Source organism: Ptychodera flava, chromosome 11, assembly GCF_041260155.1.
Source record: "Ptychodera flava strain L36383 chromosome 11, AS_Pfla_20210202, whole genome shotgun sequence".
NCBI lineage: Eukaryota > Metazoa > Hemichordata > Enteropneusta > Ptychoderidae > Ptychodera > Ptychodera flava.
The window spans coordinates 33,975,558-33,987,816 of NC_091938.1; the positions used below are offsets into that span (position 1 = coordinate 33,975,558).

Below are 12,259 nucleotides of genomic sequence, written 5' to 3' on the forward strand. Positions count from 1 at the left end.
TGAGGTAACATACTTTCACACACAAACACGATTAGTGCATGAATTCATTACATCTTCTGTTCAAATCCGGTATGTAGAACATGTGAACATATGGACAAGCAACGTACAAAATCCGATGACAAGTGGTATTTTTAAGAGCCTACAACAAGAATACAAGTATATAAGAGTATGAGATGACCTATGTGTGCAATAAAAAGAGAGGGACGTAGATAACACATGGCAAGATGTCTACGTCAGCACTACCTAAGTGGCTTAAGGACAGCTGTATCCTACCATGGAAGGGAAGCTAGCTCTGTGGACTTACGAACTTGATTGGAGTTATCACAAATCTTTAATTTGTAAGTATACACCGCTACGCAGGATATGAAGCAAAGAGAATATCTTATATGAATAAAATTTCGCTCATCATTTTACTAATTTTTCTTAACAAAATATAGCAACTATTGTTGGATACAAATCTAGTTACTCGACCACCTTTACTGTATCATGCGCCTTTTCGGACTTTCAAACTTTTACTACCACTCTACCACTTGAACTGGGCTTTTTTGAAGCTCAGGAGTAAATAAAAGTTTCATGAATTTATTTTTATAGAATATATTTAAAAAAATACTTATTTTCGAATGGATGGACATAGGGATGGCGAGCATTTTGAAATATAAGTTTAAGAAAATATAGGGTAACTCCTTTCTTTAAAACAAAATTATGAATTCTACAAGGAATTGCTCGGAAAGTACTTGCAAAAGTGTTAATCTATCTTCCAATTTCATGATGTGAACCCGTTAAAACAAAAATCTTACTGCATCGCAAATTTTGTTGCTATTAGATCACTGAAGGCAAACACTTGACCATATATTTCACACTTTCAAAACCATAACATATGAAACTGCTATGTACATGGGGAATTTCAGAGACTCAGTCTAAACAATGCAGGTATTACAATGTTAAACAGCTAATGTTAAGGTCAGCCAAGGTCTCCAATCGCACTTGGTTTCATTTTTCATACCATTTTAAATTTTGAAAATAGCTAGACCTACCATTTGGCGTTAGAGTTGAATGCGTGTAACTCACAAAACTTTCTCTTCATTGTTTTTAAGTTTAGGAAGATGTCAAACAAATTCGTGCGATCAAACTCTCAGCTGACCGAGATACCACAGGAAGCTTTCGAAGATGACAATCTCGGCGTGTTGGACGTGCGATTCAATGATATATCAATCATTCCGGAGGAAATTAAGAAAGTTTCGAATCTGGAGTCTCTTAATTTGAGAAGCAATAGCCTTCGATCGTTTGCTCCCCAAGCAGTGTGGCCTTTGAAAAACCTTAGAACTCTAGACATCGGCAAAAATAGAATAAAAGAAATGTACAACCTCAATAAAGTTCAATTTAAGGATAGTCTTGAGGAATTTCACTTAGATGAAAACAAATTGGACGAATTTCCAGGTCAATTGTGCTATTTTAAGAACCTAAAAATTTTAAATGTCAGTAGAAATAATCTAAAAAGGTTACCTTATGCTTTAGGTCACGTCAGTAATCTGACCGATTTGAATGCCGCGGAGACTCAGCTTACCGTTGTATATACAAGCATTACAAGATTAACAAATTTGACGCATCTAAATCTCAGCGGCAACAATATCTCCTCATTACCTGTCGGCATGGAGAAGTTGACGAAACTAAAAATCTTGAACTTGAAAAACAATGCCCTGACGTCTTTATCTGATGACGTCACGAAGCTAGAAAATTTGGAAGAATTAATATTGAGTGATAACAGGCTCAGAAGTATTCCTGGTGGGATGTCAAATATGAAGGGGCTACAAAGGTTATCATTGAGTAACAATCCTATCAAGGATGTATCAGTACTTAAAGATCTTGACCATTTGAAGTTATTACATCTTTCTGACTGTCTAATTTCAATCCTTCCAGATTTGTCTAAACTCCGTGACCTGGAGCACTTAAATCTAAGCGGCAACAGTTTGTCAGATCTAACAAATATAACAAAAGCCACAAACTTACAAGAATTAGATCTCAGTCGTAATGGAATTAAAACTCTCCCGCAGAAAATGCCTGATTTAGCATTACTAAAACATCTTGATATCAGTGGAAATGATGTTGAAAACATCGATATGATAAGTGGTTTATCAAACCTAAAAAGCCTTACTCTTAAACAATGCAAAATAAGTACACTCCCCTGTGATATATCTCAGGTCGCTTCCTTAGAACATTTAGATATTGCATGCAACCAGCTGACAGATATGTGCGTAGATTTTCCAATCTCGATGAAAAGTATCAATGTGTCAAACAATGGAGGACTAACAACATTGCCAAATAATATTACTAAACTACGCAGCCTTGAAAAGTTTGTTGCTAGCAATACTGGGATAGACGCACTACCAGAAAATTTTGCCACGAGCCTTACCAACTTAGTCACATTGGAACTCGATGAAACCAACTTGAGAAATCCTCCTCCACAAATATTTAGAAGGGGACTGGAAGAAATGAGACGTTATGAAGCGCAACGGCATCCAGTGACCACAAGAGAACGACAATCAGCGTCAAATTCTGCAGGTGAGTTCAGTCATACTCGATCGCCTGTTTCTTCTAGGTTTTGTTCTGATAACATGATTCGAGTGTAAAAGGAGAAAGTTCGCCCACGTAAGTGGGCACATCATTTGACTAAGGCTAAAGATATTATCATACAGTGCATTTACTTGATAACGTAGGAAAAGAAGAAAAACAAAATGATAAATTCGCTCTTCTTAGTACTCATCAAAGTAACATATAGTACACACACCTACTTTTTAGGACACTGGCCAAAAAATCAAAACATATCTAATGGGCAAATTCAGCATGTTGTCTATAAATACCACTGTGTGGCCATGGCTTGGTATGTAAAATTTCATTAAAGTTCTCATATGCCATTCGAATGTGACAATGTTATATGCAGATTTGCCGTTGCATACATCTTTTGGGAAGCTCATTAAAACATCTTTAAATAAAACAACTTAAGGTAGTATGCACCTCGAAAGTGAAAGACTTAAACTTTGCTCAAACTTTCCTCAAGGAATCTTTCAATTATTCTCTTTCAAAATCAAGAAGAAAAATAGGGGGTCACCGTGCAAATTTTGGTACTAGAGAAACAAATTACCCAAGATTTACCGATATTAAAAAATTCAAAATGGCCGCCATCCCTGTGGTAACTCTATGGAGAAAAATAAAAATTTTAAAATTTTTGAATTTCGATAAACTAAGCCAGTGAAAAGTTTTCTTTCACCGAGAGCTTTAAAATGAACCCCAACATGTGGTATATCAGAAGAGAATTGTACAAGTTTGAGAGTCCAAATGTCTGTCTCCGAGGTGCGTTCTACCTTAAGTAAAACTGAACGGAAAGAACAAATACCATTTGTACACATACGTGAATAATAACATTTCAGGATAGAAAAGCCATTGCTATAAACTCAGGAGACTATATGTACAAATAATACAGCTTCGTATTGATCTGGACAGAAAACAGTATGGGTCTAAACAGAAAGACGGAAAACAATACTCCCATGAGCACTTTATGAAGTTGATGTTGTTGACTGTTGCCTTGTAGCCATAGTAACTGGTTATAACTTAACAGTTTAAAGCGCTCTGCTTCTAATGACGCTACAGCTACCTGCCTTCTTCTGTTGTGTAAGCTTTTTATCAACGAGCCATGCCTAATAGTGGAAACAAAGTGAAACCTAAGCAATTAAAAAGAATTCAACTGAGTCTAGGTGAAGCGGTTGCAAGAGACCTAACAATTAGTAAGATAATATAACTGATCACTTTGCAAAACTCTCGCAAATATGAAGAAATATGGCATCGAACAACTATGCTTGAGTGGCAGCAAAATCCAAAATGGATTTATGAAAAGGACACTGCTATGACGTAAAATCATTTCCAACTAGCAAGCGGAAAATGCCGTGGCTGCTGACCCAGCCAAGTCCAACATTGCGGGAACTTTAAAACAAATCAATTCCAGACTAGATGCCAATATTGCACACAATAATTTTGAAAAACTTTGTATGGTGGCCCCTTCTTTTATTTAGGAGCATTTAACGAAAGCTTAGGTCTTTTACTTTCGAGGTACGTACAGCTCAATACATATATTGTTCTTGAAATGTGTAGTTCGGCAGTTTTTAGTGACACAAATAAGCTTCACTTACAATAATCACGATAAACTCTTCCTAAAGCAAAAATAAACAAAAACGCTAATTATTTACAAGAATATTACTTGTTCCAAAATTCATACACCATACAGTTAAATTGCAGATACCTGGCATAATGTTTATTTTTCCCAACAGATCCCCGTAAATGGCAAAAGAAAAAAATAATGAAATCTCTGGTGAGTATTTATAAATTTTAGAAATACACTGTGTGGCAATGTGCTGTTCAACCTGAAAGCAGGTAATGAAGTCAAGCTGGTGGAAAGTGGTCGATAAATTATTGAAGAATAGCACATGCACATATTAACAATGTATGCGGTACAGTCGAAAAGTCATTAACTCTTTCATACTTGTCTGACTCTCTCTCTCTCTCTCTCTCTCTCTCTCTCTCTCTCTCTCTCTCTCTCTCTCTCTCTCTCCTACCGATGTTGATCACTTTTAAGGAGTTGAAACAAACAGAAATGACCATATAGTATATTCTGTTCAGCTGACCTTATGAAATTCAAGAAAAATTTACTTTTGCTGGTGATGTTCATTCCCACCCTGGTAATGAAGATTGCGTAAAATATTTAAACGTCGGATTGGTTATTTGTGCTATTTTTTCCAACGAACCAATTCATTAATCGCTCTATATCATACTCAATTCAAACTAGCAGATAGTCTGGTATAGTGCAGTTCAAAATTTGAAAAAAGTAGAAAACTGAACTTTCAAAAGGAAAAAAATTACCCAAAGTGCACAATATAAACAAACTCTTTAACAGTGAGAAGGCTACTAGAGGGTAAGCACAAACCAGTGTGCTTCAAGAATATAGCAAGATCTAGAAAATTATACGTTATAACCCCTTTAAGGGCCTTTTCCTTTTGAGTAATACTGGAATAAGATGATTAATCTACTCCACTTTCCTAGAAAAATAAATACTCGTTGAGTGATGAACTTTTTACATGAGAATAACAACTGAAATTTATTATCTATTTCGTTGCTATCATATCTGAGACAAAGTCTATGATTCAAATGTAATGTCGGCTTACTTTCCATCCCAATTTGATACTTAAAATTACAATCACTAAATCTTAATTTGGATAAAGCTCTGCGAAGTATAAAATTTTACAAATCGACTGACCCAAAATTTCTATTTATGTTGAGCAGTCATAAGCTACTATACATCTATCTATTTTATTGTTGCAGGAAAGAAGACAGGTTACTGGAAAAATATCTATCCTAACGTTCCAGAAATTTACATTTGAAGTTTTTTCGCGCAATATTAACGCGGCTTTTGACTTAAAGTACAGGACTGTGCGACGTGAAGACATTCACGGGTTGAGAAGGTTGGAAAATGTGTCTGATATAGTAGAGTTAAAACGATTTTCACAACATGTTGCCGGCTCGGTGTATGTAACTTGGGAAGGTTCTACCCCTAATCCTCTGGATAAATTTGACATGAAGTTCTCTCTAGATGGCGTCAAGTGGGATGTTGGAGATGGCCAAAGAAAGGTAGAGTATACATTATGTACATCATAATATTCAGGCAAGGAATTGTCAATCTCGGACTGTTTGTCCGCTTTTACTTCCATTGATGGGTAGAAATAGAAGGGTCAGCATTTTACGACGAAACGACACTTACAATTTTATATTTATCATTTCTTATCAAGGATGCTAACCATAAAAATATCTGACAGAGCAGGCATGGGAATAGCAAAGTAAAACACGATACAAATAACTTGTTAGTACACACAAAGCATATATAGGTATCATAGGCATTTCCGTTTTCGCCCCGACAAATCAAATATCACTTACTGCTGCCCATGATTATTTGTCATCCTTCTTTTCTTAATGCTCTTTAAACATTATCTTGAGGGTATACTCAGTTCTAGTGTCCTGTCATCATGATAAATTTCGCAATTTTCTTGAAGATTCCGGAAGAAGTATTGCTTCTCATAAATGTTCCGCAAACAACAGAGCTTGAACCCAGAGTAAAATGTATGTTTTTTTTGAAAGCAAGATATTGGAATAAATCTGATGTGAACGCAAGATATTGGAAAACGTGATTTGAATTCCGTTGTCATAATTCACATAAGTATCGTGTGTGACTAAAATCGAATAGCCTCTAAAAAATTAACTTTATCATGTTGTACAAACGTTAAAGATTTTTAGGTCCAAATATTCACCATGAACAGTTGATACAATAACGGCCTGGAATGATGTGTCTTTGATTGGGATAAATCACCGACCAGAAAATCATCGCTTGTATGAAACGATCTAAAACTTCTACCAAATATCGCAGACACACTTTGAAAGGTCGATGCAACATATTTTTATCATACATCTTGTCTGAGAACACTGCAGCGATTGAAACAGAAGAAGGGTAAAAATCGATTGCTTAGAAGTCATTCATGTTGACTATCATGTGATGCGTATAAAAACAAGTTTAATGTAAAAGAAATATATATTTACCAACACACCGAGGTTTCTGAAAATATATAGTCATGGGATTACGACTTCATTTGTTTGTTTAAATTCACTGATTGGAAGGACGCAATACTTGTCAAAGATTCTTAACGCTTGTTGTTTATTCATTGCAGGTGAGACATTGTAGCATCGAATCCAACATACCAAGCAACAAGATGAATTTCGTCGCTGTTTTAATTAAAGGTTAGTAACATAAACATATGTGGCTTTACATTTTTCAAGGGAAGGGTATCAGCAGATAACAAAAACATCTTGCAGCCGTGAAACCTTTGCATCAATTTACCTCAAACTGATTTTAACATTTCAGATATGGGTGGCGATAACAACGACGATTCGCTGCAAATTCAAGCATATGAAAGAAGGCAACGACAACGCAACCGAGAGATAACGGAGAGAGAGCTGTTATCGGTCGCCAAAAATATAGACAGCGGATGGAAAGACCTGTCGATCGACCTGGGATTCCGAAAATCTGACAATGACAGATTTCAGAGAGAAAACAGTACCGTCAACCAACAAATATTCTCCATGTTTGTAAAATGGAAACAGAAAAAAGGAACCAGAGCGACTGTACCGTACTTTTGCAGTGAGCTTGAACGTTGTGGAGTTGCGGAAGATAAGTACAGTCACCTTTTCAACTGCGAGGACGGTCCAACAGACTCGTGAAAATACTGTCGAATTTTTTTTTTCATTTCTTCACTAGCTGTGCCCCACAGATGTCAACGTATATTTTAAAATGTCAACATTTTCCTGCGGATTTCTTCTTGCTTTGTCGTCCTTTCTCTTGTTCAAGAAAACACACATCTACAAATAAAGATAATGTAACAGTTGAGTCAATGCGATCGGCCTTGAGCAACATTATTAAAGTTCTGTAGATGTCATTGTTCAATAGAGTGTACAATGTTCCAACGAAAAAAGATCCTACTTGGATATCACAGCGTAAGATGTCGGCATATGTAATTATACAATACTGCATGATTGCGACGTACAAATATTTGTGCATACCTTATGCTTAATTTAACACGATTCGAATTATTTTGCGATCGTGTGATCAGGAAAGTTTACATTTCATCGAAGAATACGTGAAGGATAGAAACGATCATACATTAAAATCCGTATAATTTAAAAGGTACATATATTTACTTTTCAACGCAGCAAGTTTGTCGGAGCACATGATATACGAAGAATGGTATACTATTCAATAGTTGGCGAAATTAAATCTATGATGGAAGATTCTCGGTTATATCTGAATTGCAAATCATAAGATGAGTTACTATAGTATTAGTGTTGTAGTAGACGAGGCCAATACGTTAACAGAGCTTTACCAGACATAGCCTGGCGGTTGGTAAACAAGACAATTTCAGTATCAATCAAGCTTATAACGTCCAAGAACATAATTACTAACTCGATGCAACGGGTTCCGATTGTTGATGAGACATTTGGAATCGGACGATTATAACTGGAATACGTCTAATCATTGTGAGAATTAATTCTAATATGTTCACGACAGATAACTCCCCTTTATAGCCGTTGCCTCCTCAGTGTGATTAATAAACAATATTGTTGAAAACGACAGCTAAGTAATTCTTCGTCCTTTAAGCCATTGATTAATTCAACGAAAATCTGCAGAACACTACACCGTAGCTTAGAAAATATAGGTTAAGAGTATGGTCGATAGCAATTCTTTTTCAATTTGTTATCACACTGTTATTTTCTCGACTTCAACCGTTGAACGCCATATTTTTGTGCAGTGTTGACGTTACAGAAATTTCGGCTTCATTTTACAAGTGGTATAGCCACAAACTGATGACGTCAAAGATGTGCGTACTTATGGAAATGAGGTTAAAGCTTACGTTCTAAAAGGGGCGATAAATTATTTTGGGGGTAAGAGCTAGGAATGGGGGCTTGGAAACTTAGGGGGAAATGACTGAAAAGAAGGGTCCCAATTTTTTACTACCTTCGCTCCTTTCCCTCATTTTGTAGTATCCTATTACTCTATCCATGTCTTCTTCAGCCAGCCTGATACCTATGTGGAAGCAACGGTTGATTGAAGACAAGGGGGAGAAGAGTTATTTTAATAACAAACGTTTTTTTTACACAACAACTATTACCGCTGCCGGGGGTCGTACCCAGCACCTCCAGCATGTGAAGCACTACCTATAACCTGTACTCCACGAGAACAAGTAGCGAGAAAGGGATGCAATGTTTCATATAAACGTTAGGATGATAATGCTAAGCAGGAGCTGATTAATTTATAATATTCACTTGTAATGATTTGAAAGTCTTTTACGCATTTTCCTTTTTTTATTGAATTTATGCCTTTGCATTGATTGCTTTATTGCCTTCTCTATTTTTTCTCTGCATTGTCGTGTTTGTTGTATGTGCAGATTTGTTATTGTTTGAATATTTTTCATATTATTTGTTGTATTTGCACAGTTAAAGTATAAAATTGTCACTTGTTTAGGATGTTTTATATGTTAACAAGTCATCGTATATGACACAGTCCCCACTTGTTAATGGGTACTTTGATTACAAGTCCTCAGAGAGGATAGAGTCCTCTTCATGAATTTGGTCTGTGATGTCCTTTTATTAAGTTTGAGTGAAATCGGTGAATAAAATCGGTTGAGACGTGCCCTAGTTTTGGCTAAGGACATGAAAAAAATGTAACAAAATGGCTGCCATGCAGCCATATTGGATCATATCATGTCCTTGTACTAACTTTGAATAAAATCGGTTGAGATATGCCTGAGTTATGGCTCTGTACATGAAAAAATCATAACAAAATGGCCACAAGGCAGCCATATTGGATCGTATCACAAACAAATTGACGTGCATATGTATGACATAAGTCAATCTCCTTGTACCAACTTTGAATAAATTTGCTTGATACATGTCTGAGTTATGGTTCTGTACATGAAAAAAACGTAACAAAATGACCGCCTGGCGGCCATATTGGATCGTTTCAGAAAACAAATCAATGTGCATATATATTACAAAGGTCGATGTCCTTGTACAAACTTTGAATGAAATCGGTTGAGATATGCCTGAGTTCTGGCCTGTACATGAAAAAATCATAACAAAATGGCCACACAGCGACCATATTGGATCGTTTCAGAAACAAATCAATGTGCATATATATTACAAAGGTCGATGTCCTTGTACAAACTTTGAATAAAATCGGTTGAGATATGCCTGAGTTATGGCTCTGTACATGAAAAAATCATAACAAAATGGCCACAAGGCAGCCATATTGGATCGTATCACAAACAAATTGACGTGCATATGTATGACATAAGTCAATCTCCTTGTACCAACTTTGAATAAATTTGCTTGATACATGTCTGAGTTATGGTTCTGTACATGAAAAAAACGTAACAAAATGACCGCCTGGCGGCCATATTGGATCGGATCACAAAACAGATCAACGTGCATATGTATTACATAGGTCGATGTCCTTGTGCCAACTTTGAAAAAAATCAGTTGAGATATGCCTGAGTTATGGCTCTGTACATGAAAAATCGTAATAAAATGGCCGCCTGGCAGCCATATTGGATCGTATCACAAAACAAATCGACGTGCATATGTATGACATTGGTCAATGTCCTTGTACCAAATTTGAATAAAATCGGTTTAGATATGCCTGAGTTATGGCTCTGTACATGAAAAAATCGTAATAAAATGGCCGCCTGGCGGCCATATTGGATCGTATCAAAAAACAAATCAAGGTGCATATGTATGACATATGAAGTAATCTATGTACCAAGTTTGAATGAAATCGCTCAAGGCGTATCTGAGATATCTGCATGAACGGACAGACGGACGCACGCACGCACGCACGGACATGACGAAACCTATAAGTCCCCCTGGACGGTGTCCGTGGGGACTAAAAAGTTTGTGTTTGACATTTATTATTGAATTTGTCATTGGCTGCCTTTTTTACAATACGAAAGGTGTGTGTTTCGTTTTTGACAGGATACACTTTTATATAAAAGTGGTTCATCACTCAACATGTATGAAATGCAATATTTCATTGCTATTGTTGATGAAAACGTGAACAACTATTCGTTGGATATGCCAGGGAAATAACATAAAAATTCCACCCATCGACGAAGTGAATTAAGTGCAGAAGCAAACGAAATTCACTGCAAATACAATGATTTAAGGTCCATACACTGTCACTAGCACGAACTTTGTCTGGTTTGTGCATTCCCAGTGTCACACATCAGCGGCAGTGGCCTCCTGAGTTGTAAACTTAGGCGTGATATTAGTTTTTAGACCGTCTCAAAACATTTGGCACAATATGGTGTTATGTGCACAGTTGCAATGAATCGATGAAGGGGACTGTAAACTTGAAGGACAGAGAATTGAAATATGTTGAACAAGTAAAATCCACGCCTCAGCTTTAGCGCCAAAAGGCCTCCGCCACATGAACTCATAAAGATGAGTTGGAAATAAGTCTGAAGATGTGAAACCAATCCGAGTTCGCTTGGCATGCATCCACATGCCTTCAAAGGTGTTAGTGTGTGAGAAGGTTCTAGGGTCCACAAAATGAAGACAATGATTAGCGGTGAAATGAGAGAACTGAGGAGACTTGGACAACGAAGAATAAGGCCCCTGTCACCTATCAAAGTAATACTGTAACCTGGAGGAACAATTCGATAAAGCATTGGTATTACGTACGCCGGTCAACAGAAAGTAAAAAGCAAGCACAAATATCGCGACCAATGACTCCAATCACCAAATGTCTGTCACTGTGTCGACTCAAGCTGTATTTGGACTTCCGGAACTTGAATTCATTATACAGTTGTTTTTTTACATCCGTGTGTTCATAAATTTCCATAATACAGCCTGGCTAAAAATCTATTGGGAGACATGATCGCAAAGATAAAGGGAAAAAAATTGTGGACAAAAAATTAAACCAATCAATTAACAGAGTTTGAACTAATGTACAGGTGTGATTTTCAGCCTGTAGAACAGGTAATGCAAATGAAAACATACAAAGATTTTTTGACCGTCATATTGATTATTATTTGCATTTGAATGAACCCTGACTTCTGTTATGTAACTGTGTGCCGTCTTTGGCAACGGCTATATTGAAAAAGGGGTCAATATGGCCATTGCCGTCGGGGTCAGTTTGTAGATGACAACAAATTTGATTAATAAAACGTGAGAGGGGACATATTTTACCCGGAATGAGACGGAATTATTGTCGCGATCACATGAACTAACTAACCCTAACCCTAAAAAGTCTGTGATGGTCTTCATTTGCTTGATTTTGTGTCGGGTGAAGCACAGTGGGAGCCAGAAATTGGGGTTAGCTGACCAAATTGTCGGAACTCTGCTCGCTTCGCTCGCTCCGTTCCGACAATTTGGTCAGCTAACCCCAATTCCTGGCCCTCACTGTACTTCACCCGAAACAAAAACTAAGCAGTCGGAAATTGTGACAGTGATTTGAAGAAAGTGCAAATTTATATTATTTTAACCTTATTAGTTAGTCAGTACCGCAATTACGGGGCATCTGTGTTTTGTGTACGGCGATTTTGACGTCATCAGTTTGTGGCTATACCACTTGTAAAATGGTGCCGAAATTTCTTACAGGACTCTTTTCCAACCG

General features: G+C 36.8%; 1 protein-coding gene across 1 annotated transcript; it reads left to right on the forward strand.

Annotated features, from left to right (window-relative positions):
* Nucleotides 1-704: 704 nt before the first annotated feature.
* On the forward strand, nucleotides 705-7,311 carry LOC139144505 (leucine-rich repeat protein soc-2-like). Its single transcript, XM_070715202.1, has 5 exons — nucleotides 705-2,559; nucleotides 4,320-4,360; nucleotides 5,368-5,673; nucleotides 6,762-6,831; nucleotides 6,956-7,311. Exons 1-5 carry the CDS (start codon nucleotides 1,104-1,106, stop codon nucleotides 7,309-7,311), a joined length of 2,229 nt encoding a protein of 742 aa, XP_070571303.1. The 5' UTR covers nucleotides 705-1,103.
* The last annotated feature ends 4,948 nt before the right edge of the window (nucleotides 7,312-12,259 follow it).